General features: G+C 43.1%; 1 protein-coding gene and 2 pseudogenes across 1 annotated transcript; all 3 read right to left on the bottom strand.

Moving 5' to 3' along the window:
• The window catches only part of LOC139159247 (zinc finger protein 850-like), a 123,841-nt pseudogene that overhangs the window by 71,577 nt on the left and 24,264 nt on the right, over nt 1-28,000 (bottom strand).
• Nucleotides 5,463-23,002, bottom strand: LOC139159246 (zinc finger protein 850-like; annotated as a pseudogene).
• Nucleotides 25,579-27,961, bottom strand: LOC139159892 (zinc finger protein 436-like). The gene has a single exon (XM_070737341.1). The coding sequence runs from the start codon at nt 27,373-27,375 to the stop codon at nt 26,647-26,649; it is 729 nt and encodes a 242-aa protein (XP_070593442.1). The 5' UTR covers nt 27,376-27,961; the 3' UTR covers nt 25,579-26,646.

The raw sequence follows: 28,000 nt of genomic DNA, 5'->3' as shown, positions 1-28,000 counted from the left end.
TTCTCTCCTTCCTTCCCTCCTTCCATTTCTTTCATTCCCCCTCTCTATTTTTATTTCTCTTTCATTCTTTCTTTCTCTTGCTTTCTTTCTTTCTTGCTCTTTTTCTTTCTCTCTTTTACCTTCCCTTCCTCTATTTCTTCTTTTCTTTCTCCTTCCTACCTTCTTCCCTCCCTCCCTTCCTTCAGTCCTTCCTCTCTTACTCTCCCCTTTCATAAGTTTCCTTGCTTCCTTCCTCTGTTCCTGTCCCTTCCCCCTTTCTTTCTTTCTTTCTTTCTTTCTTTCCTTCCTTCCCTCCCTCCATTTCTTGCTTTCCTTCTCCTTCCTCCCTTGTTTCCTCCCTCATTCCCTTCTTTCACTCCTTCTTCTCTTACTCTCCCCTTTCACACCTTTCCTTGCTTTCTTTGCACCCTTCCTCTGTTCCTGTCCCTTCCCTCTTTCCTTCCTTCCTTCCCACCCTCCGTCCATTCATTCACCCATTCCTCTCTTGATCGCCCCTTTTACCATTCCTTCCTTCCTTCCGATGTGGGCCTGGGCCAGCAGAGTAGTTTGCTTTTGCACCCCGTCTCGAGCTCCCTTGGTGCCAACCCGGCCCTCCCCACTTCAGAGAGAAGGGGGAGAAAGAGAGAGAGAGAAAGAGAAAGAGAGAGATAAAAAGAGAAAGATAGAGGGAGGGAGAGAAAGAGATAGAAAGAGACAAAGAGAGGGGGAGAGAAAGAGAGAGAGAAAGAAAGAGAGAAAGGGAGATACGTACGGCTCTCGCGGAATTATATTTCAAAATATGTGGCGTTTACGGCTCTCTTAGCCAAAAAGGTTCCTGACCCCTGCTTTAGAGTCATCGGCAAATAGGCAAACCTTCCCTACCAAACCTTCCCCTATGTCACTCACAAATATATTAAAAAGAATAGGACCCAGAACAGATCCTTGTGGCACACCGCTTGTTAACTCTGCTCAGAATACTCGCCGTTAACAATAACTCTCTGATGTCTATGCTTCAGCCAGCTGCAAATCCACTGAACTATCCAGGGATTAAGTCCAATCTTCACTAATTTATCTATCAGCTCTTTATGTGGAACCGTATCAAAGGCTTTGCTGAAGTCCAGGTAGGCAATATCCACGGCACCACCTTCATCCAACACCTTTGTGACATAGTCAAAGAAATCAATGAGATTAGTCTGACATGATTTGCCTTCAGTAAAGCCATGCTGATTTGGGTCTAATAAGTTATTGTTTTTTAGGTGCTGATTTATCCTCTTTTTGAGTAGAGTCTCCATCATTTTAACTACAACTGATGTCAAGCTAACTGGCCTGTAGTTACCAGCTTCTTCTCTACTGCCCTTCTTGTGAATAGGCACAACACTGGCCATTCTCCAATCCTCAGGAACTTCTCCTGTTAACAAGGATTGGTTAAACAAATCAGTCAGGGGGGTAGCAATGACAGATCTGAGTTCTTTAAGAACTCTGGGGTGGATGCCATCTGGACCCATTGCCTTATTTATCTTTAATCGTTCAAGTTCTTCTAAGACATCGTCTTCTAAGATCACTGGAGCTGAATCCGTACAGCTGGAAGCAATGCTATATCCCTCTATAGTATTACTTCCAGCTGTACGGATTCAGCTCCAGTGATTATAATTTTTATAGATTTTTTAAATAATTTTACAGAAAACAAAAACATAAAACATAAAAGTGTACCATCACCAAACAAAAAAATAAAAATTCCCTTCACCAGGGAAGATTCAATTTTGTTTCCTCCATTTGCTTCATCTCTGGAATAAGGTATTGAGTTCTGAGAAGAGGAGTATTCTTCTTGCGAAATATTTCTGGACTCTCTCAACTGTAAATGTTCATGAAGGTTTAAAGAATGACACAATCGTCTTTGTTCAGGGTGACTCTCAGTGGAAATCAAAACTCTCTATATCCCAAAACTTCAAGTCTGATTTCCCACAGCTCCTAAGTATTTATTACATGGTAGCACCATTAGACCAACCACTCTAAGGGAGACATCTTCATTCCTATGGTCTGCATCCAAGAGCCACCAGCATACCTGAAGGAAGAAATGTTACATCTGCTAAATGCTAAAATCCTTCTTCCTCTGTAAATTGACCTGTAAAGTCTCCAGAGACTTCAGTATGAACAGTATGCAGCAGGGTTTAGAAAATGGGGCCTACAAAAGAGGGAGTGATAGCCTATATGTAGTAGAAGAAATATTTCCAAAAGGATTTTTAAAAAACAAAAACAAAAAGAGAATATCCCATCAAACTATATAGCGGACAACCAGGCAAACAACAACAACAACAACAACAACACAGTTGGAAGGGACCTTGGAGATCTTCTAGTCCAATCTCTCTGCTTAGGCAGGAAACCCTACACTACTTCAGACAAATGTTTATCCAACATCTGCTTAAAAATGTCAAGTGTTGGAACGTTCACAACTTCAGGAAGCATCATGGTGACCAAAACTAAATGCCGTATTCCAAGTGTGGACTTACCAAGGCATTATAAAGTGGTATTAACACTTCATGTGATCTTGATTCTATCCCTCAGTTAATGCAGGCTAGAACTGTGTTGGCTTTTTTTGGCAGCTGCTGTATACTGCTGGTTCATATGAAAAAATAACAATGATGGAATTGGTGGAGGTGGTAAAAACACAAAAAAATAGCAAGACCCCTGAATCAGATTTATTACCAGCAGAGATTTAAAAATTCTTACAAGACATATTAAACCTGTCAATGTTATGCAAGTGAGGCCATTTTCCACTTTCCTTTTCTCTCCACCTATAAATTTAATCCTGAGAAATGTGAGAATAAACTAAATCAGGCCAAAATTCCAACAATCAATTTCTCACCTACACTTTCAAAGACAGATCGCAAATGAAATTCAAGACTTCTCTAAACTCTTGAAATGTTGCCTCCTGTGAATTTCCTTGTGTGCAATAAGGGATGATTTATGCTTGAAGTAATGTCCTCAGATTGGACATTTCAAAGATTTCTCCATGGTGTGAGTCTGCTGGTATCTCATATTGCTGGAATTATAACTTAAACCTTTCCCACAAAGAGGACATCCCAATGGTTTCTCTCCTGTGTGAATCCTCTGGGGCAGTGTTTCCCAACCTTTTTGGAGCCGCGGCACATTTTTCATATTTTCAAAATCCTGGGGAACATTTGGGGGGGGGGGGGCGCTAAAAAAAGTTTGGATAAAAAAAATCTCTCTTCCTCCCTTTCGCTCTATTTCTCTCTCCCTCCCTCTTTCTCTCTCTTCCTTCCTTTCTCTCTCCATCCCTTTCTTTCTCTCTTCCTTCCTTTTTCTCTTTCTGTCTCCTTCCTCTCTCATCTCTTTCCTTCCTCTCCCTCCCTTTCTCTCTTTCCTTTCTCTCCCTTTCTGTCTATCCTTTCTATCTCTCACCCCTTCTCCCTCTTTCATTCCCTTTCTCTCCCTCCCTTTCTCTCTCATTCCTTTCTCTCCCTCTTTCCTTTCTATCTCTCTTTCCTTTTCTCCCTCCTTCATATCTTTCTCTCCCCCCTTCCTCCCTCTTTCCTTTCTCCCCCTCCCTTTCTCTTCCTTTTTCTCTATCCTTTCTACTTCTTACTCTTTCTTTCTCTCCCTTCATTCAATTTTCTCTCCCTCCCTTTCTCTCTCTTTCCTTTCTCTCCCTCCCTTGTTCTCCCCTGGGGCTGCCTGTGCCTGCCCTGCACCACCCAACACGGACGGACAGCCCCCGGTCGTCGGTTCGTCGCCCCCCCCCACACGGAGGGAGATCAGCCACTGGAGGGAAATCGGGCTAGCGGGGGCGGCGAATCCACTTCCCCACTCGGGTGGAGGGAAATCGGGCTGGCGGGGGTGGCGAATCCACCTCCCCACTCGGGTGGAGGGAGATCGGGCTGGCGAGGGTGGTGGATCCGCGTCCCCAGCCGCGCGGAGGGAAATTGGGCAGGCGGGCGGGTGGCCGCGGCTCCCTGCGCGCCCCTGGAAAAGGGTGCGCGGGGGGCATTTTGGGGTGCGTTGGTGTGCGCAGCCTACAGGGAACGGTGCCCGGGGCCACTGCAGCCGGCAGCCTGTTTCCGCTGCCAGTGCCCTCCCGCCGGGCCCCAAAGGACACTTGCCGCCGACGCCATTGAAGGCGGGAAAAAGGCACGAAGAATGAAGCTCTCCTTCTTCCTGCCTTCCTTCTTTGGGGCGCAGCAGGAGCGCCAGAAACCGCGGCATCGGGCAGGAGCCGGGAGGTCGGAGGCACCGGCAGCTCCCCGCCCAGCTGGAGCTGTCGCGGCACACCTGGCTGTGTCTCGCGGCACACTAGTGTGCCGCGGCACACCGGTTGGAAAACGCTGCTCTGGGGTACCACCATATTGCTATTGTGACTGAAAGCTTTCCCACAGATAGGAAATTCAACATTTTTCTTTTTTCCCCCACAAACTTTAAATTTATACATATACCACATCAACATGTTACAAACTTATATATTTTTCCAATATATGATAAACAAATATCCTAAATTTACAATGTCACTTAATTTTTTTAAAAAAATATTTTTATTAATTTTCAAAGACAAACATTACAAACATAACATATGACATAAAAAGGTAGAAGTCTTTGTTGTACAGAAAAAAAAGAACTTATTGTTGTTTGAATCAATCCAGAGAATATTTTAAAATGTCTATTACAACTCTCTATGTAAAAATACATCTAGTGAAATATTGAAAAATATAAGATTTAATTATAAGTTAAATCTAAATGAATAAAGTATCTATTACAACTCGCTATGTGAAAACACATCTAGTCATATATTAAAGAATATAAAGACACCCTTTCAGTGCCTCTGCAAACACTCTGTTCTCCTAGATTTGTTAATGCAAACTCTTTCCATCTCCAAGCCGCCCCTCCCTTTTCTTTCTTCAAAAAAGAAAAAAAAAGAAACCCCTTCATCCCAGCAGCAGCGGTTTGTGTTCGTAAGGTGAAAATAGTTCGGAAGAAGAGGCAAAAAAATCTTAAACACCGGGTTCATATCTCGAAAAGTTCGTTAGAAGAGGCGTTCGTAAGACGAGGTACCAATGAATACTGAAACGTGCCTAGTCCTTTCTCTTCATCAAACCCTTTGTCTTCGTGGAATATTAATCCTCCATCTTATGTAATATTTCCTGCAGCTGCTGGAAATGCAGTCACTGTGTAGATTCCACACAAGAAGTAATGAAACCAATAATTTTAAATTTAAATAACTCTCTTTGATTGCTAAAATAGAGTTCAATTCAATACCGTTCTTATCCCCTCGGTTCCGATGTATTTAATAAAACCTTCCAGGTTCAATCTGACGCTCTATTTAAAGTCTCTGATTATGTGAGTGGAAGCTGTTCCGGCTTATTAAAGTCCACTCACACTGGCAAATTACTTTAACTTTCTTCTTCGCCTTAAATAAATTTGTAAATTTCTGTATCAATTTTATTTGTAGGAGTATTAATCACTTTACCTTCTTCTTTCTCTGTTGATCCAAGCACTCTGTTAGACTTCTCTGGTTTTTTCCTTGTTCTTCCTCTCTTCTGGAGGTGCCGCTATGGCCAGGCGACGGCCATTGCCAGGGCCCGGATCTTTCCTCCTGGCACTGCGGGGAAATCCTACACCTTGGGGGTAGCAGCGAATACTCCCATGATGTTCAGAGACCCCCTGTTCCGGTTCTGATTGGATCGCTAGATATGGGACCGCCAGGGCGAAAACGGAGGTCTGGGGACGGAGCTCCATCGCCAGCCTCCCGACACAGCTCAGTGGCCACCGGAAGTCCTGCGATGTTACTTTTATCTCCCATCTATTTTCCTTCTATATTTCATGTTACTAGCCTCCCTCTATCTCATTCGCTTCCCTCCACCTTTTATCACTCTCTCCCTCTTACCTTCTTCCCTCCTACCTCGTTCTTCTTCCTGCGTGAGTCTTTTGGTGTTTCACCAGGTGGGAACTCTGACTAAAACTTTTCCCACAGTCAGGACATTCCAAGGGTTTCTCTCCTGACTGAGTCTTCTGATGTGTCACCAGGTGGGAACTATGCCTAAAAATTTTCCCAGTCAGGACATTCAAAGGGTTTCTCTCCTGAGTGAGTCCTCTTGTGTGTCACCAGGCTGGAATTATCACTAAATCTTTTCCCACAGTCAGGGCATTCAAAGGGTTTCTCTCCTGAGTGAGTCCTCTGGTGTCTCAACAGGTGGGAACTGTGACTAAAACTTTTCCCACAGTCAGGACATTCAAACGGTTTCTCTCCTGTGTGAGTCCTCTGGTGTATAAGCAGGAGGGAACTCTGACTAAAACTTTTCCCACAGTCAGGACATTCAAAGGGTTTCTCTCCTGTGTGAATCCTCTGGTGTGTCACCAGGTGGAAACTCTGACTAAAACCTTTCCCACAGTCAGGACATTCAAAGGGTTTCTCTCCTGAGTGAGTCCTCTGGTGTGTCACCAGGTGGGAACTATGACTAAAACTTTTCCCACAGTCAGGACATTCAAAGGGTTTCTCTCCTGAGTGAGTCCTCTGGTGTGTCACCAGGTGGGAACTCTGACTAAAACTTTTCCCACAGTCATTACATTCAAAGGGTTTCTCTCCTGAGTGAGTCCTCTGGTGTGTCACCAGGCTGGAATTATCACTAAATCTGTTCCCACAGTCAGGGCATTCAAAGGGTTTCTCTCCTGAGTGAGTCCTCTGGTGTGTCACCAGGTGGGAACTGTGACTAAAACTTTTCCCACAGTCAGGACATTCAAAGGGTTTCTCTCCTGTGTGAGTCCTCTGGTGTGTCACCAGGAGGGAACTCTGACTAAAACTTTTCCCACAGTCAGGACATTCAAAGGGTTTCTCTCCTGTGTGAGTCCTCTGGTGTCTCATCAGGTTGGGACGCTGACTAAAACTTTTCCCACATTCAGGGCATTCAAAGGGTTTCTCTCCTGAGTGAGTCCTCTGGTGTGTCACTAGGTGGGAACTATGACTAAAACTTTTCCCACAGTCAGGACATTCAAAGCGTTTCTCCCCTGAGCAAGTCCTCCGGTGTTTCATAACTGAAATTGTGACTGATTTTATTTACACAGTCTGCACAAAGGATAATCAAATTGTGTTATTCCTGTGTCTGCATCCTTTAGTGTGTCATGACCTGAGAATTTCTAATGAAATGTTCACACAATCTGCACAGTCATATGTTTCCTCACTCATGTGTGTCCTCTGCTGTACCACCATGTTGCCATGCTCACTAAAGATGTAACACATTGGGGTTCTTTTGTGGCTTCTCTCTTGTGTAGTTGGTTCCAAGAATCACAAGGGAACTATTCTGACAAAATTTTGCTACACTGAGATAGTGTGCATGGACAATGCCTTGTTTAGTGGTACTTTCATTCAAGCCATTTTCTTCCTCACAGGGAGAGGCCTGCATTACTGTCTGCTCTACATGGCTTTATTATTGACCTTTTCCTCTCAGTTGACTTCCAGATATCTCCCTTTTTTGCTGATGGAGGAAAAACCATGTAACGTATCCTTGAGTTCTGCATAATCTGCTTATTTGAGCTTGAAATGTTTCTTGATTTTCTCTCTCTTGTCTAACAGCTTCTGGAAGAGGAGGACAATTGTATGGCTTTCCAAAAGAAAAGGAAAATATTTTGATTTTTCGCTTGATTTTCTTCTCTTTTCAATGTTGCTTTTTATTTCAATTGTCCCGAGTGGTCTTATTGCCATCCTCTTTGTCTGTAAGATTCAAAGAAAAATACAACTTTAATTGTTTTTAAAATAATTAGAGCTGATGGTTAAAAAAGAATAAACGTATATATTATAGTGAAAAATCAAACATGCCCCAATACTAATCACTTAAATTATTTATGATTCATAGAAGACTACCGAGATCCATGCTCAAATATCCATTCAAATTCAGTTGTTTAATTGGGTCAATCAAGCATTCTTAGCAATGCAAAGGACTAGCAATTGATACAGTTTTGGGGAATCTGTGTAAATTTGCAATGCATATAGTGTTCTTACTCTGACTGTATAAATGAGAAGATGCAAAATCGTCTCATTCTATAGTAAAAATGAATAATTTTCTTCATTTTGAATGCATTACCGTATTTTCCGGCGTATAAGACGACTTTTTAACCCCTGAAAATCTTTTCCAAAGTGGGGGGTCGTCTTATAGGCCGGATACTGCGCCCATTCCACAGCCGCGGGCGGGAGGAGGCCGGGAGCGGGATTGAGGGGGGGGGAGCGGACCCGCGCTCACTTTCGGCTCCGGGGACTGCGGGTGGCTATGGCGCCGAAAGGAAAAAGCGCTGCGGTTGCTGCTGTCGCTGCCGCCTGAGGCGGCGGCACTCGAATCTGGCGTGGTGGAAAATCTGGAGGCAGGCAAAGATTTTCCACCACGCCAGATTCGAGTGCCGCCGCCTCAGGCGGCAGCGACAGCAGCAACAGCAGCGCGTTGATGAAGCCGGCGAGGGAGCTCCGGAATCGGTTGGCGCTCGCCCGACGCCTTGTTTTTTTATTTCCCCCTTTGGTTTCTCTTCACAGGCGGGAGTTCGGGAGGCAAGGGAGCGCTCGAGGAGACAGCGTCTTGCGGCATCGCTCAGCAACTTCTTTTTCCTTTCGGCGCCATAGCCATCCGCAGTCCCCGGAGCCGAAAGTGAGCGCGGGTCTGCTCCGCCCGCCCGGTTTGCAAGCGGCGGAGATCCCGGGCTGCTTGGCCGAGCGGGGCTTCCATTCAGGACGGGGGCAGGAGGGAGGGAGGAAAGGGAAACGCAGCCCTTTGCCTCAACCCGCCGGCTCCGGGGACTGCGGGTGGCTATGGCGCCGAAAGGAAAAAGAAGTTGCTGAGCGTCCCTTCGTCGTAAACCCGACGGGAGGCGATGCCGCAAGACGCTGTCTCCTCGAGCGCTCCCTTGCCTCCCGAACTCCCGCCTGTGAAGAGAAACCAAAGGGGGAAATAAAAAAACAAGGCGTCGGGCGAGCGCCAACCGATTCCGGAGCTCCCTCGCCGGCTTCATCGAAGCATTGCTGTTGCTGCTGTCGCTGCCGCCTGAGGCGGCGGCACTCGAATCTGGCAGATAGCTGGCGAGGCGCCGGCTAGAGGGCTGGACGCCGCCGCTCCCGCCGCCGGCTTTGCTGGGGTGGAGCGCCACTCCCGGCGGCAGGAACTGCGGGGGGTAGCCGGCGTAACGAGCCCTTGCCGCAGCTATCCGGTGCTTCTTTCTTCTCCGCCTTGCCTCCGCTACTCCCGCTGCCGCCTTTGCCTCTTGCCCGGCGGGGAGAGCAAAGGCGGCGGCGGGAGTAGCGGAGGCGAGGCGGAGAAGAAAGAAGCGGCGGATAGCTGCGGCAAGGGCTCGTTAGCCGGAGCGTACGCCGGCTACCCCCCGCAGTTCCTGCCGCCGGGAAGTAGCCCCTTCCCATCCTCCTGCCAGCTTGCTCAGAAGGAAACCTGAGAAGGAGGATGGGAAGCAGCCCCTTTACTGTCAGCCCGGGACCGGACTGTGAGAGGGGTGGGCGTTCCCACAGCACTCGGAGCGGCTAGCGGCCGGATCGCCAGCGCCGCTGTAGCCACCGTTGTGGGAGGAGCCTCAGAAAGAAAATAAGAGAGAACAAGAGAGAGAGAGAGAACAAGAGAGAGGGAGAGAGGTGATTCTTGAAGCATATGGTAAAAAGCACCCAAATAATAAGAAACACCCCCCCCCAGCCCACACCTGTGTTTGAAAAGAATAAAAGAGAAAAAAACCCCAGCCCACACACGTAAGGGGGGGAGAGAGACAGGGATGGAAAAAGAGAAGTGAGAGGGAGAAGGAATGAGGGAAAAAGGGAGGAAGAGAGAGAAATGAGAAACATGAGAGAGAAAAGGGGGAAAGACAGGAGAAGAACCCAGAAATGAGACAGTGGTATAAATTTGAGGAGGGATGATTGATGATTGACTGTATTTATAAGGGGATGTTACATGGGATTGTATATATGAGGGGGTTATTTATGTGTGTGTGTGTGTGTGTGTGTGTGTGTGTGTGTGTGTATGTATGTATGTATGTATTTATTTATTTATTAGATTTGTGTAATTTTGGTTGGTGGTGTGCCCCAGGATTTTGTAAATGTAAAAAATGTGCCACGGCTCAAAAAAGGTTGAAAATCACTGCTCTAGCAGGTGGTAAATCAGCACTCCTTTTAACTGACAAGGGACCCATTTCCCAGACTTTGATCATTTCCCCAGGTATTTTGTACCTACTTGACCAACATTATTAGTGGTTGCAAAATTGACTGTTAAACTGGATGCATTTATTTCTGCCTGTTTGTATTTGTTCTTATGTTTAACCATTGAAAATGTACTTTTCCTCCAAAAAGAATCATCTTTCCATATTTCTTAGGCAACATTTTAAAATAACTTTAAAAGCTGAGGTCATATTATTCACCCTGCTCTGTATCATAGCACACTGCACAGTACTGAAAATTGGCAGGGTCACTAATTAAACCCGACAAGTTAAAATCTGTTTAAGTGACATTGCAAGAGGATAAAGACAGAAAGTGCGGAAAGAGGAAAAAATGTATGGGCTGTTTGGATTGCCATATCATGATATCATATACAGATTCTCATTCCATAATAGATTCTCACATAGGTGTCAGCATGCTGCATGTTAGACTGAAATATACCTTCAGAATAGATGGTAGGAGAAAGAAAAATAGCCAGGTTCACCTTTTTGTGTTGACAAATTATGATGAGTTATAATAATAAACTTAATTGTGGTGAGGAGAAATATGAGAGGCAGACAAGACAGATAGACAGAGACATATGGAGAGATAGACAGAAGAGTGCTCTCACTTGGCTCTCTCTCTCTAAATAATTCATTCATAATTTTAACAATAAGATCTTCATCATTAGTAATTAAAATATTGTGTTATCATGTTCAGAAATGATTTTTTTCTCAATGCAAGTACATCATAGACCTAGACTCAGTTTTTGACAGTCAGAAGAGGGGTAGTCTTATACGGCGAGTATATCTCAAATTCTATATTTGAACTGGAAAAGTTAGGGGGTCGTCTTATACGCCCAGTCGTCTTATACGCCGGAAAATGCGGTATTTGTGTAGGAACTACACTCTAGGTATATTCTCAATCCCGTCTAGTCTCTTCTCACTATTACCCCCTCATTTTTAATTGCATCTTCTGATACCAATATGCTCCTGTTGCTTTTTTCTTGTCACTCTCAATCCCAGTGTAATCATTATAAATACCAATATAACTGTCAACCTGTCTTTTATTTTCCAGTTACTTTTCATTATATTCCAGCTTTTTTCCTGTTTTTTTCCCCCACCTCTAAAGTCCAGAAGACAATTTTTAAAATCTCCATGACTGTATTTTAACATCCCAGCGAATTCTTCATAAACACACACCTCCATTTTGTCAAATTCAGACTTTCCTTGTGGACTTTGGACTTGACTTTCTATAGATTTGAACACTGGGCTCTATCCAACAACATGAAATTAAAGAGAGAGAAAAAGTAGGTTCTACACTTAGCCAAGAAAAACCACATAGGAAGTAGAGAATAGATACAACGTGGCTCAATAGCAGTAACTGTGAAGTTACTTGAAGTTCTATCATAGTGAACAATCCCCTAAAAAGAGCAAACAGTATTAGTATCAATTTATGATGCTTTAGAAAGATCACAATTAGGATTACTGCAACGTGTTTTGAATACCACAATATTTTAAAAAGTGTAGTAGAGTCTCTATAAAAACAACAGAGAAGAGAAGTAGGGATGATTAGGGGGCTGGAGGCTAAAAGATATAAAGAAGAGTTGCAGGAATTGGGTTTGTCTAGTCCAGTGAAAGGAAGGACTAGGTATGACACGAGAGCCATCTTCCAACACTTGAGGGGTGAAGAAAAAGAGGGTCAACTTATTTTGCAATGCACCAGAAGGCAAGATAAGAAGCAGTAGATGGAAACTAACCCAGGAGAGAAGCAGCCTACAAGTAAGGAGAATTTTCCTGACCCTGAGAACAATTAACCGATTGCCTGAAATGGTATTGGGTCTCCTGCTTTGCGCAGGGGTCGGAATAGAAGACCCCCAAGGTCCCTCCCAACTCTCTCACAACCCCCAGTGATGGAGCACCCACAACCTCTGGAGGGAAGCCATTCCAAGAGAATCAACCTTAACTTATTTATTTATTAATTTATTATTTAGATTTGTATGCCGCCCCTCTCCGCAGACTCGGGGCGGCTCACAACAAAGTGAAACAATCTACAACAAATCTAAATTACAGTTTAAAAATATTTTTAAAAACCCATTTTCTAAACAATCATACATACAGACATACCATTCATGAATTGTATATGCCCGGGGGAGATGTCTTAGTTCCCCCATGCCTGATGACAAAGGTAGGTCTTAAGGAGCTTACGAAAGGCAAGGAGAGTAGGGGCAGTTCTAATCTCCGGGGGGAGTTGGTTCCAGAGGGTCGGGAGACTTTTTCAATCTTCCCACCAGCAGAAAATTGCAGCCACCAGTTTCACAGCGTGCAGCACCAGTGGGATTAAATTTGGGCAGGGGAGGAACCTGCAGCACCAGCAGCTGACGCGCTTCAGCCCGGTTGCTTCTCTGCTTCCAGGCCGTGGAGGGAACCAAACAGCCCGACTTACTCCCGGACTCTCCCCCCAAAGCTGCCCTCAACTCACCTCCCAGCTGCTGATTCGATCCTCGGAAGAGCAGAAAAGCCGCTCTTCACCCCACCTCCCTCCCATGAGTCTTCCGGAAAAGGAAGTCCTCTGATCTTTTCTAGCAATTCTGTACTCGATGGTTTTAACTCCTCTATCAGGCATGCTTTATGCACATACGTTGCCTATCTGACTGCCATGTCCTGATAGCGGTAGAAAAACACTCTTGTCCCATCTCTAAGGCGTTTGCAAGATGTATTAATGGTCTCAAATCTTTTTCACTTTTAATTTTATTTTTTTTATTTATTTATTGGATTTGTATGCCGCCCCTCTCCCTGGACTGGGGGGGGGGTTAACAACAGTGATAAAAACAGCATGTAACAATCCAATACTAAAACAACTAAAAAACCCTTTTTAATAAAACCAAACATACATACAAACATACCATGCAAAATTGTAGAGGCCTAGGGGGAAAGAATATCTCAGTTCCCCCATTCCTGATGGCAGAGATGGGTTTTAAGGAGCTCACGAAAGGCTAGGAGGGTGGGGGCAATTCTAATCTCTGGGGGGAGTTGGTTCCAGAGGGTCGGGGCCGCCACAGAGAAGGCTCTTCCCCTGGGTCCCGTCAAATGACATTGTTTAGTCGACGGGACCTGGAGAAGGCCAACTTCTTTGCAAGTGAGCCTAGTGAAATGATCAAATGTGATGCTTTTGGAGCAGTTTACATTGAGTTTCAATCTATTGTGTGCTTGTGTGTTGTTGCGTTTGAAGCTGAGGTATTAATTGACAGGTAGAACAGTGTGGCAGATGATTTCATGAACTACATTAAGATCTGATCGAAGGCGACGTACCTCTAAATTTTTTGAGCCCAAAATTTCAAGTCTCGTGGAATAAGGTATTCAGTTCTGAGAAGAGGAGTAGAGTACAGTATTCTTCTTGCGAAATATTTCTGGACTCTCTCAATTGTAAATGTTCATGAAGGTTTAAAGAATGACACAATCGTCTTTGTTCAGGGTGACTCTCAGTGGAAATCAAAACTCTCTATATCCCAAAACTTCAAGACTGGTTTCCCACAGCTCCTAAGTATTTATTACATGGTAGCACCATTAGACCAACCACTCTAAGGGAGACATCTTCATTCCTATGGTCTGCATCCAAGAGCCACCAGCATACCTGAAGGAAGAAATGTTACATCTGCTAAATGCTAAAATCCACATTCCTCTGCAAATTGACCTGTACAGAAGTCTCCAGAGACTTCAGTATGAACGGTATGCAGCAGGGTTTAGAAAATGGGGTCTACATAATAGGGATTATAGCCTATATGTAGTAGAAGAAATATTTCCAAAAGGATTTTTAAAAACCAAAACCAAAAAGAGAACAGCCCGTCAAACTATATAGCGGACAACCAGGCAAACAACAACAACAACAACAAGACCTTGGAGATCTTCTAGTCCAATCTCTCTGCTTAGGCAGGAAACGCTACATTACTTCAGACAACTGTTTATCCAACATCTGCTTAAAAATGTCCAGTGTTGGAACGTTCACAACTTCAGGAAGCAATATGTTCTACTGATTAATTGTTCTAACTGTCAGGAAAATTCTTAGTTCTAAGTTACTTCTCTCCTTCTTTAGTTTGTACCCATTGCTTCTTGTTCTACCCTCAGGTGCTTTGGAGAATAGCTTGACTCCCTTTTCTTTGTGGAATCCCCTGAGATATCGGAACACTGCTATCATGTCTCCCCTGTTCCTTCTTTTCATTAAACTAGACATACCCAGCTCCTGCAACCATTCTTCATATGTTTTAGTCTCCAGTCCCCTAATCATTTTTTTTGCTCTTCTCTGAACTTTTTCTAGAGTCTCAACATCCTTTTTCCATCATGGTGACCAAAACTAAATGCCGTATTCCAAGTGTGGACTTACCAAGGCATTATAAAGTGGTATTAACACTTCACGTGATCTTGATTCTATCCCTCTGTTAATGTAGGCTAGAACAGTTTTGGCTATTTTGGCAGCTGCTGCACACAGCTGGCTCATATTTAAATAGTTGTCCACTAGGGCTCCAAGATCCCTCACAGTTACTACTGTTGAGCAATGTACCACCTGTGAATATTTTTTTCTTGCCTAAATGTAGAACCTTACTTTTTTCACCATTGTATTGCATTTTATTTGATAGCACCCAATGTTCAGGTTTGTCAATATACTTCTGTATTTTGTACCTATCTTCTAGATTCCTACCAGTTTGGTGTCATCTGCAAATTTGTCCCCTCGTGCAAGTCATTGATGAAGATATTGAAGAGTACTGGGCCTAAAACAGAGCCTTGGGGTATACCAGTGCATACATCCCTCCATGTAGATGTAGGTAAAAGTTTAACTTTTTTAAAAATGCCAAAAAACCAGGAAGAAGGTTAGCCTATAACTTGAAAAAGAAGAATTTGATAAGTACATTAGAAGATGAGAAAGGATTTATACATTTTGAAAACAAGATTAAAAAATAATTGAAGAATTTAATTAAAAATTATATGATAAAGAAAACTTTCAGAGTGAAAGATAATTTGGGAAGAGCTAAATTAACAAAAGTGCATGAGAATATTTAAAATATGTTTAATGAAAAAATAACAATGATGGAGTTGATGGAGGTGGTAAAAACACAGAAAAAAATAGCAAGACCCCTGAACCAGATAGATTACCAGCAGAGATTTAAAAACTCTTACAAGACATATTAAACCTGTCCATGTTATGCGAGTGAGGCCATTTTCCACTTTCCTTTTCTCTCCACCTATAAATTTAACCTGAGAAATGTGAGAGTAAACTAAATCAGGCCAAAATTCCAACAATCAATTTCTCACCTACACTTTCAAAGAGAGATTACAAATGAAATTCAAGACTTCTAAAATGTTGCCTCACGTCAATTTCCTTGTGTGCAATAAGGGATGATTTATGCTTGAAGTATTTCTGCCGGCGTGTCCCAACCACAACAGAAGTAATGTCCACAGATTGGACATTTCAAAGATTTCTCCATGGTGTGAGTCTGCTGGTGTGTCACAAGGCTGGAATTATAACTAAAACCTTTCCCACAAAAAGGACATTTAAATGGTTTCTCTCTTGTGTGAATCATCTGGGGTACCACCAGGTTGCAATTCTGACTGAAAGCTTTCCCACAGATAGGAAATTCAATATTTTTCTCCCCCCCCCCCACAAACTTTAAATTTATACATATACCACATCAACATGTTACAAACATGTACATTTTTCCAATATATGATAAACAGATATCCTAAATTTGCACTGTTACTTTTATCTCCCATCTGTTTTATTATTATTATTTATTGGATTTGTATGCCGGCCCTCTCCTTCTATATTTCATGTTACTATCCTCCCTCTATCTCATTCGCTTCCCTCCAACTTTTCTCCCTCTCTCCCTCTTACCTTCTTCCCTACTACCTCACTCTCCTTCCTGTGTGTCTTCTGGTGTCTCACCAGGCTGGAATTAACACTAAAACGTTTCCCACAGTGAGGACATTCAAAGGGTTTCTCTCCTGTGTGAACCATCTGGTGTCTCACCAGACTGTAATTATCACCAAAACGTTTCCCACAGTCAAGACACTCAAAGGGTTTGTCTCCTGTGTGAGTCCTCTGGTGTCTCATCAGAATGGAATCATCAGTAAACCTTTTCCCACAGTCAGGACATTCAAAGGGTTTGTCTCCTGTGTGGGCCCTCTGGTGTCTCATGAGACTGGAATCATCACTAAAACTTTTCCCACAGTCAGGACATTCAAAGGGTTTCTCCCCTGTGTGAGTCCTCTGGTGTCTCATCAGACTGGAATCATCACTAAAACCTTTCCCACAGTCGAGACATTCAAAGGGTTTCTCTGTTGTGTGAGTCCTCTGGTGTCTCACTAGATTGGAATTATCACTAAAACCTTTCCCACAGTCAGGACATTCAAAGGGTTTCGCTCCTGTGTGAGTCCTCTGGTGTGTCACCAGGTAGGAACGCTGATTAAAAGTTTTCCAACAGTAAGGGCATTCAAAGGGTTTCTCTCCTGTATGAGTCCTCTGGTGTGTCACCAGGTTGGAACTCCGACTAAAACTTTTCCCACAGTCAGGACATTCAAAGGGTTTCTCTCCTGTGTGAGTCCTCCAGTGTGTCACAAGTTGGGAACTCGAACGAAAACTTTTCCCACAGTCAGGACATTCAAAGGGTTTCTCTCCTGTGTGAGTCCTGTGGTGTTGCACCAGGCTGGAACTATCACTAAAACTTTTCCCACAGTCAGGACATTCAAAGGGTTTCTCTCCTGTGTGAGTCCTCTGGTGTGTCACAAGGTGGGAATTCGAACGAAAACTTTTCCCACAGTCAGGACATTCAAAGGGTTTCTCTCCTGTGTGAGTCCTCTGGTGTTTCATGACTGAAATTGTAACTGAATTTTTTTACACAGTCTGCACATTCAAATGTTTTCTCTTTTTTGCGATTCTTGGGTTTGATTGGAATTCTCTCTTTGAAACTTTCCTCACAGAACGGATATTCAAATTGTGTTATTCCTGTGTGTGCATCCTTTAGTATGTCATGACCTCAGAATTTGTAATGAAATGTTCACACAATCTGCACAGTCATATGTTTCCTTACTCATGTGTGTCTTCTGGTGTACCACCATGTTGCCATGCTCACTAAAGATGTAACACATTGGGGTTCTTTTGTGGCTTCCCTCTTGTGTAGTTGGTTCCAAGAATCACAAGGGAAATGTTCTGACCAATTTTTGCTACACTGAGATAGTGTGCATGGCTCTTCTCCTGTCTAGCTCCTCAATGTATAAACAGCTGTGATTTGCAACCTCTTCTTTTTCCACAAAAAAGATGCACTTTTTCCAAAGCTGAGTTTATCAAAAATATGGACAATGCCTTGTGTAGTGGTACTTTCATTCAAGCCATTTTCTTCCTCACAGGGAGAGGCCTGCATTACTGTCTGCTCTACATGGCTTTATTATTGACCTTTTCCTCTCAACTGACTTCCAGATATCTCCCTTTTTTGCTGATGGAGGAAAAAACATGTAACATATCCTTGAGTTCTGCATAATCTGCTTATTCGAGCTTGAAATGTTTTTTGATGTTCTCTCTCTTGTCTAACAGCTTCTGGAAGAGGAGGAGAATTGTATGGTTTTCCAAAAGAAATGGAAAATATTTTGATTTTTCGCTTGATTTTCTTCCCTTTTCAATGTTGCTTTTTATTTCAATTGTCCCGAATGGTCTTATTGCCATCCCCTTTGTCTGTAAGATTCAAAGATAAATAGAACTTTAATTGTTTATAAAATAATTAGAGATGATGGTAAAAAAGAATAAAAGTATATATTATAGTGAAAAGTCAAACATGCTCCAATACTAATCACTTAAATTATTTATGATCCATAGAAGACTACCGAGATCCATGCTCAAATATCCATTCAAATTCAGTTGTTTAATTGGGTCAATCAAGCATTCTTAGCAATGCAAAGGACTAGCAATTGCTTCCAGGTGTGGGGATTCAGCTCCACTGATCTTAGAGGCCTAGGTCTTAGAAGAACTTGGACAATTAAAGATAAATAAGGCAATTGGTCCAGATGGCAAGTACCCTAGAGTTCCTAAAGAACTCAGACCTGTGACTGCGACCCCCCTGACTGATTTGTTTAACCAATCCCTTTTAACAGGAGATGTTCCTGATGATTGAAGAATGGCCAATGTTGTGCCTATCCACAAGAAGGGTAGTGGAGAAGAAGCTGACAACTATAGACCAGGTATCTTGACATCAGTTGTAGTTTAAATGATGGAGACTCTACTCAAAAAGAAGATTAAATTAATACTTAAGAAACAATAACTTATTGGACCCAAACTAGCATGGCTTTACTGAGGGCAAATCATGTCAGACTAATCTCATTGGTTTCTATGACTATGTCACAAAGGTGTTGGATGAAGGTGGCCCGTGGATATTGCCTACCTGGACTTCAGCAAAGCCTTTGATACTGTTCCACATAAATAGATACATTAGTGAAGAGTGAACCTAATCTCTGATAGTTCAGTGGATTTGCAGCTAGCTGAAGATGCAAATGTTTGTGAGTGACATAGGGGAAGGTTTGGTAGGGAAGTTTTGCCCATTTGCCGATGATTCTACAGCAGTGGTCCCCAACCTTTTTTCCACCAGGTGACCAGTTTCAGAAAGACAATTTTTCTATGGCCCGGTGGGGGCGGAAAGGGGGTTTAGCTTATCGTTCCATTGTCTTTCTCCCCCCCCCTTTTTAATTTTGCGGGGGAGTTGAGGTGACAGAGGGAGGAAGGGTAGGAGGGGGCGGTTTCCTGTCTCTTTCCCCTCCTGTTCACTCGGGACCGCCGTTTGCCTTTCAGCAGTTCCAGAGGACAACCCCCCCCCCGTTCCGGCTGGGATTGCAGCAAGGAATCCCAGAGCAGGGGGAGGTGCCTCCACGGACACGGTCACCTTCCTTTGCGATCGCTGCCTGCTTGGAGCGCCCACCACTGCCAGGTCTGGTAATTTTCTTGCAGCAAGGAATCCTTCCAAAAGAAAATTACCGGAGCTGGTGGTGGGGGTTTCATGGTCACACACACACCCTGGCTTCGCTCCCACCCAGGACCCCGAGAATAGGGTGGGGGAGCCTAGCAAAAAAAGAGCTGCACAATGCCAAAGCCTTTTCGTTTGAGCTGCAGGCAGAGCGAGGGCTTTGCAAGGGCTTCGCAAGGAGGAAATAGACCACTTTTGACGAGAGAAGAAAGACAGGAAAGGAAGAAAGCAAGCAAGCAAAGGTTTTCTCAGCCCGAGGCAAATGGCGGTCCCAAGTGAACGTGAGGGGAAAGAGACAGGAAACAGCTTGGCACTCGCCGGCTCCACAGCAGCTGCTGACTCCGCGGACCGGTGCAACATGCCTTGCGGCCCGGTACTGGTCCGCGGACCGGCGATTGGGGACCCCTGCTCTACAGTGTGCAATAGGGTTGATATTCCTGGAGGCATCTGTAATATGGCAAATGATTTAGCTTTAGTAAATAAGTGGCCAAAGCAATGGAAACTGCAGTTTAATGTTTCCAAATGTAAAATAGTGCACTTGGGGAAAAGGAATCCTCAATCTGAGTATTGTATTAGTAGTTCTGTTCTAGCAAAAAGTTCAGAACAGAAGGATTTAGGGGTAGTGATTTCTGAAAATCTCAAAATGGGTGAATAGTGCGGTGATGTGGTAGGGAAAGCAAGTAGAATGCTAGGCTGCATAGCTAACGATATAACAAGCAGGAAGAGGGAGATTGTGATCCTCCTTTATGGAGCGCTGGTGAGACCGCATTTGGAATACTGTGTTCAGTTTTGGAACCTCATCTACAAAAAGATATTGACAAAACTGAACAGGTCCAAAGACGGGCTAAAAAAATGGTGGAGGGTCTTAAGCATAAAACCTATCAGGAAAGACTTAATGAACTCAATCTGTATAGAAAGGGGGCACAATCTGAGGTTAGTTGGGGGAAAGATCAGAAGCAACATGAGAAAATATTTTATGAGAGTATTAGATACTTGGAAATAACTTCAAGCAGACATGGTTGGTAAATCTACAGTAACTGAATTTAAATATGCCTGGGATAAACATATATCCATCCTAAGATAAAATATAGGAAATAGTATAAGAGCAGACTAGATGGACCATGAGGTCTTTTTCTGCCGTCAGTCTTCTAGGTTTCTATTAACATCTGGCAAGGGAACAAAGAATTCTACAAGTGAACCATGGGTTAAAGCCACAAAACTTTGGATATTGTGCTTCCCCGAAGATAAGACAGGCGCCTGTCTTGTAGTGTGATACAATTTTTAATTTGTTTTAGACATAAGCAATTGGAATATAACATTTAAAAGCTGGGAACAAAATTTGTGTTACATAGTGTTATCATTCACTCCATAAAACAAACACTTGTTGGTCAGGGGGAAAGGTCTAATGACCACAGGCCTGGCGAAAAAGATGAGTATTTAAACTTTTTCGGAAGGCAAGCAGGGTGGGGGCAGTGCGAACCTCCTTCCTCCTATTTTTGTCGTCTGAGTCTACCACCTCTAATATTCAACTTTCTTCCTAATTAATCGCTAAAACGTAACTTCCAGAAATAGTCATTATCTCTTATGCCTCTTCATTTTAGGCCCTATGTCTCCCTCTCCTCAATTGGTACCTTGACTCATCATTTTTTTAGTTCTAGATCCCCTAAATTTTTAATTTCTTCTTCCCTTTCATCTCTCCCTTCCAACATTCTAACTTTTTAAATTTTTAACTCATTCTCTATATTTAAATAAATACAATTCTTGTCATCACTATTCCATCTATTGGTTAATAACATTTTAAATTGCCCATAACAAAAAATCCAACTTTAAGAATATTGATTATAAAGATCTTATATTATTCCAAAAATATCAATAATCATCTGAATTCTTTCAATATTAAAGCAGGTCCATGAGTTATACAAATCTTATATAAAACAAATGTTATAAAAAGGGGTAATAATTGTCCAAATTATATATCCTTCCAACAACTGATATATTATAGTCTAATATATTTCCCTTTTTTCTTTATTCTTTTTTTCTATTATTTTTTAATAAAATAATAAAATAATTCTTAAAAAATTATGACATTCCGTCAATCGCTCATTCTTTTAATCTTTCAAATATTTCCCTTCCAATTCTACAGTCATGATCTTTTCTTTTTTTCTTTTCTTTTTCTACCAATAACTTCCCCAACTCATTTTTTTCATTTTGAATGTATTATTTGTGTAGGAACTACACTGTAGGTATACAGTGATCCCCCGTTTATTGCGTCCCCAACCATTGCGAACAGGGTACTTCGCTATTTTTCAACCCGGAAGTCAAAATACCATCTACGCATGCGTGCCCGTGGGCACGCATGCGTAGATGGCAACCGGGAGATCAGCTGCTGGGCGGCTTCCCTGAGTCTTCCCCCTCTTGCTGGCGTCAGCGAGGAGTTTCCCCACCGCCCACGCAAACTCCTCGCTGCCGCCCGCCCTTCGCCCGCCCACGCCGTTCATTCTCGGCGCTTTCGAGCTGAGTCCGGGAGCGAATTCGCTCCCGGACTCAGCTCGAAAGCGCCGAGAACGAACGGCAAGGAACGGCTTGTCCACGCCGTTCATTCTCGCCGCTTTCGAGCTGAATCCGGGAGCGAATTCGCTCCCGGATTCAGCTCGAAAGCGGCGAGAATGAACGGCGTGGAAAAGCCGTTCCTTGCCGTTCCTTCTCGCCGCTTTCGAGCTGAATCCGGGAGCGAATTCGCTCCCGGATTCAGCTCGAAAGCGGCGAGAATGAACGGCGTGGAAAAGCCGTTCCTTGCCGTTCATTCTCGCCGCTTTCGAGCTGAATCCGGGAGCGAATTCGCTCCCGGATTCAGCTCGAAAGCAGCGAGAATGAACGGCGTGGAAAAGCCGTTCCTTGCCGTTCGTTCTCGGCGCTTTCGAGCTGAGTCCGGGAGCGAATTCGCTCCCGGATTCAGCTCGAAAGCGGCGAGAGCCAGCGCCCCCCGGACCCCCAACCTGGGTTTGGGGGGCTGCTAGGAAGCCCTCCATGCCGGCGGCAAACAGCCGCGCCGCCTCCAATCTTCGGCTCCTCGCTAGCGCTGTGGGAATAAAAACACCATCTGCACATGCGCAGATGGTGTTTTTACTTCCACAGCGCTACTTCGCGAAAACCCGCTTGTTGCGGGGGGTCCTGGAACGGAACCCTCGCAACGAGCGGGGGATCACTGTATTCTCAATCCCTTTTTGTCTCTTCTCACTATTACCCCTCATTTTTAATTGCATATTCTGATAACAATATGTTCCTGTTGCTTTTTTCTTGTCACTCTCAGTCCCAGTGTAATAATTATAAATCCTAATATTTTGCAATGAACCAGAAGGCAAGACAAGAAGCATCGGATGGAAACCAACCCAGGAGATAACCAGCCTACAAGTACGGAGAATTTTCCCGACACTGAGAACAATTAACCGATTGCCAGAAATGATATTGAGTCTCCTGCTTGTGCAGGGGTCGGAATAGAAGACGCCCAAGGTCCCTCCCAACTCTCTCACAACCCCCAGTGATGGAGCACCCACAACCTCTGGAGGGAAGCCATTCCCAGAGAATCAACCTTAACTTGAGACTCTTTCAATCTTCCCACCAGCAGAAAATTGCAGCCACCAGTTTCACAGCGTACAGCACCAGTGGGATTAAATTTAGGCAGGGGAGGAACCTGCAGCACCAGCAGCTGATGCGCTTCAGCCCGGTTGCTTCTCTGCTTCCAGGCCGTGGAGGGAACCAAACAGCCCGATTTGCTCCCGGACTCTTCCCCCACCTGCCCTCAACTCACCTTCCAGCTGATGCTTCGATCCTCGGAAGAGCACAAAAGCAGCTCTGCATCCCACCTCCCTCCCCTGAGTCTTCCGGAAGAGGAAGTTCTCTATTTCTCTCTGATGTTTTCTAGCAATTCCGTACTCGATGGTTTTAACTCCTCTATCAGGCATGTTTCAGGCAAAGATATTGCGTATATGACTGCCATCTCCTGATAGCGGGAGAAAAACACTCTTGTCCCGTCTCTAAGGCGTTTGCAAGATGTTTTCACTGTATAAATGCAAGTGAGCCTAGTGAAATAGTCAAATGTGATGCTACTTGCCTTATCAAGATTAGATATGTGCTGAGCCCTACATTAATTTGATTTTAATGACTTTTCATTTATAACAAACCAACGTACAAAACGCAAAATGTACACATCTAAAAGACCAACATACAAGTGGGGGGGATGGGAAAATATTTTCCCCTAAATTTATTTTTCCAAGGAAATATTTTTATTTATCAAAACATGTACATGATAACAGGTATAAACATAAAGAAAATCAAAATAGGTATAGGTAAATTTGGACAATAGGATAGGAACGGTTGGCACAGTGGTGCACTTATTCACCCCCCTTACAGACCACTTGGGAAATGGGTGAGGTTGATTGTAGTCTGAGGTTAAAGTTGTGGGGGTTTCGGGAACAAACCGCAGAGTCAGGTAGTGCGTTCCCGGCATTGAGCATTGATCATTCTGCTGCTGAAGTTGTATTTTCTGCAGTCAGGTTTGGAGCCATTTACATTGAGTTTCAATCTATTGTGCGGTTGTGTGTTGTTGCGTCAGAAGCTGAGGTATTAATTGACAGGTAGAAGAGTGTGGCCGATGATTTTATGGACCACATTAAGATCAGATCGAAGGCGACGCACCACTAAATTTTTTGGGTGCAAAATTTCAAGTCTGGTGGAATAAGGTATTTTTTCTTAATTATAATTTTTATTGGGTTTTTTTAATAATTTTACAGAAAACAAAAACATAAAACATAAAAGTGTACCATCACCAAACAAAAAAATAAAAATTCCCTTCACCAGGGAAGATTCAATTTTGTGTCCTCCATTTGCTTCATCTCTGGAATAAGGTATTGAGTTCTGAGAAGAGGAGTATTCTTCTTGCGAAATATTTCTGGACTCTCTCAACTGTAAATGTTCATGAAGGTTTATAGAATGACACAATCGTCTTTGTTCAGGGTGACTCTCAGTGGAAATCAAAACTCTCTATATCCCAAAACTTCAAGACTGATTTCCCACAGCTCCTAAGTATTTATTACATGGTAGCACCATTAGACCAAACACTCTAAGGGAGACATCTTCATTCCTATGGTCTGCATCCAAGAGCCACCAGCATACCTGAAGGAAGAAATGTTACATCTGCTAAATGCTAAAATCCTTCTTCCTCTGTAAATTGACCTGTAAAGTCTCCAGAGACTTCAGTATGAACAGTATGCAGCAGGGTTTAGAAAATGGGGCCTACAAAAGAGGGAGTGATAGCCTATATGTAGTAGAAGAAATATTTCCAAAAGGATTTTTAAAAAACAAAAACAAAATGAGAATATCCCATCAAACTATATAGCGGACAACCAGGCAAACAACAACAACAACAACAACAACAACAACAACAACAACAACAACACAGTTGGAAGGGACAATAACAATGATGGAATTGATGGAGGTGGTAAAAACACACAAAAAATAGCAAGAGCCCTGAATCAGATAGATTACCCGCAGAGATATAAAAACTCTTACAAGACATATTAAACCTGTCAATGTTATGCAAGTGAGGCCATTTTCCACTTTCCTTTTCTCTCCACCTATAAATTTAATCCTGAGAAATGTGAGAATAAACTAAATCAGGCCAAAATTCCAATAATCAATTTCTCACCTACACTTTCAAAGAGAGATCGCAAATGAAATTCAAGACATCTCTAAACTCTTGAAATGTTGCCTCCTGTGAATTTCCTTGTGTGCAATAAGGGATGATTTATGCTTGAAGTAATGTCCTCAGATTGGACATTTCAAAGATTTTTCCATGGTGTGAGTCTGCTAGTATCTCACAAGGCTTGAATTATAACTAAAACCTTTCCCACAAAGAGGACATCCCAATGGTTTCTCTCCTGTGTGAATCCTCTGGGGTACCACCAGGTTGCTATTGTGACTGAAAGCTTTCCCACAGATAGGAAATTCAACATTTTTCTTTTTTTCCCCACAAACTTTGAATTTATACATATACCACATCAACATGTTACAAACTTATATATTTTTCCAATATATGATAAACAAATATCCTAAATTTACAATGTCACTTAATTTTTAAAAAAAAATATTTTTATTAATTTTCAAAGACAAACATTACAAACATAACATATGACATAAAAAGGTAGAAGTCTTTGTTGTACAGAAAAAAAGAACTTATTGTTGTTTGAATCAATCCAGAGAATATTTTAAAATGTCTATTACAACTCTCTATGTAAAAATACATCTAGTGAAATATTGAAAAATATAAGATTTAATTATAAGTTAAATCAAAACGAATAAAGTATCTATTACAACTCGCTATGTGAAAACACATCTAGTCATATATTAAAGAATATAAAGAAACCCTTTCAGTGCCTCTGCAAACACTCCGTTCTCCTAGCTTTGTTAATGCAAACTCTTTCCATCTCCAAGCCGCCCCTCCCTTTTCTTTCTTCAAAAAAGAAAAAAAAAGAAACCCCTTCATCCCAGCAGCAGCGGTTTGTGTTCGTAAGGTGAAAATAGTTCGGAAGAAGAGGCAAAAAAATCTTAAACACCGGGTTCATATCTCGAAAAGTTCGTTAGAAGAGGCGTTCGTAAGACGAGGTACCAATGAATACTGAAACGTGCCTAGTCCTTTCTCTTCATCAAACCCTTTGTCTTCGTGGAATATTAATCCTCCATCTTATGTAATATTTCCTGCAGCTGCTGGAAATGCAGTCACTGTGTAGATTCCACACAAGAAGTAATGAAACCAATAATTTTAAATTTAAATAACTCTCTTTGATTGCTAAAATAGAGTTCAATTCAATACCGTTCTTATCCCCTCGGTTCCGATGTATTTAATAAAACCTTCCAGGTTCAATCTGACGCTCTATTTAAAGTCTCTATGATTATGTGAGCGGAAGCTGTTCCGGCTTATTAAAGTCCACTCACACTGGCAAATTACTTTAACTTTCTTCTTGGCCTTAAATAAATTTGTAAATTTCTGTATCAATTTTATTTGTAGGAGTATTAATCACTTTACCTTCTTTTTTCTCTGTTGATCCAAGCACTCTGTTAGACTTCTCTGGTTTTTTTCCTTGTTCTTCCTCTCTTCTGGAGGGGCCGCTATGGCCAGGCGATGGCCATTGCCAGGGCCCGGATCTTTCCTCCTGGCACTGCGGGGCAATCCTACACCTTGGGGGTAGCAGCGAATACTCCCATGATGTTCAGAGACCCCCTATTCCGGTTCTGATTGGATCGCTAGATATGGGACCGCCAGGGCGAAAACGGAGGTCTGGGGACGGAGCTCCATCGCCAGCCTCCCGACACAGCTCAGTGGCCACCGGAAGTCCTGCGATGTTACTTTTATCTCCCATCTATTTTCCTTCTATATTTCATGTTACTAGCCTCCCTCTATCTCATTCGCTTCCCTCCACCTTTTATCACTCTCTCCCTCTTACCTTCTTCCCGCCGACCTCGCTGTTCTTCCTGCGTGAGTCTTTTGGTGTTTCACCAGGTGGGAACTCTGACTAAAACTTTTCAAACAGTCAGGACATTCAAAGGGTTTCTCTCCTGAGTGAGTCCTCTGGTGTGTCACCAGGCTGGAATTATCACTAAATCTTTTCCCACAGTCAGGACATTCAAAGGGTTTCTCTCCTGTGTGAGTCCTCTGGTGTACCACCAGGAGGGAACTATGACTAAAACTTTTCCCACAGTCAGGACATTCAAAGGGTTTCTCTCCTGTGTGAATCCTCTGGTGTCTCACCAGGTGGAAACTCTGACTAAAACCTTTCCCACAGTCAGGACATTCAAAGGGTTTCTCTCCTGAGTGAGTCCTCTGGTGTGTCACCAGGTGGGAACTATGACTAAAACTTTTCCCACAGTCAGGACATTCAAAGGGTTTCTCTCCTGAGTGAGTCCTCTGGTGTGTCACCAGGCTGGAATTATCACTAAATCTTTTCCCACAGTCAGGGCATTCAAAGGGTTTCTCTCCTGAGTGAGTCCTCTGGTGTGTCACCAGGTGGGAACTGTGACTAAAACTTTTCCCACAGTCAGGGCATTCAAAGGGTTTCTCTCGTGAGTGAGTCCTCTGGTGTGTCACTAGGTGGGAACTATGACTAAAACTTTTCCCACAGTCAGGACATTCAAAGGGTTTCTCCCCTGAGCAAGTCCTCTGGTGTTTCATAACTGAAAGTGTGACTGATTTTTTTTACACAGTCTGCACAAAGGATAATCAAATTGTGTTATTCCTGTGTCTGCATCCTTTAGTGTGTCATGACCTGAGAATTTCTAATGAAATGTTCACACAATCTGCACAGTCATATGTTTCCTCACTCATGTGTGTCCTCTGGTGTACCACCATGTTGCCATGCTCACTAAAGACTTAACACATCATGGGTTCTTTTGTGGCTTCTCTCTTGTGTAGTTGGTTCTAAGAATCACACGGGAACTATTCTGACAAATTTTTGCTACACTGAGATAGTGTGCATGCCTATTCTCCTGTCTAGCTCCTCAATGTATAAAGAGCTGTGATTTGCAATCTCTTGTTTTTCCACAAAAAAGCTGCAATTTTTCCAAAGCTGAGTTTATCAAAAATATGGACAATGCCTTGTTTAGTGGTACTTTCATTCAAGCCATTTTCTTCCTCACAGGGAGAGGCCTGCATTACTGTCTGCTCTACATGGCTTTATTATTGACCTTTTCCTCTCAACTGACTTCCAGATATCTCCCTTTTTTGCTGATGGAGGAAAAAACATGTAACATATCCTTGAGTTCTGCATAATCTGCTTATTTGAGCTTGAAATGTGAAA

The sequence above is a fragment of the Erythrolamprus reginae genome, chromosome 2 (assembly GCF_031021105.1).
Source record: "Erythrolamprus reginae isolate rEryReg1 chromosome 2, rEryReg1.hap1, whole genome shotgun sequence".
NCBI classification, from domain to species: Eukaryota; Metazoa; Chordata; class Lepidosauria; order Squamata; family Dipsadidae; genus Erythrolamprus; species Erythrolamprus reginae.
Note: the sequence above shows the minus strand (reverse complement) of the source record. Positions and strands in the feature narration are given on the sequence as shown.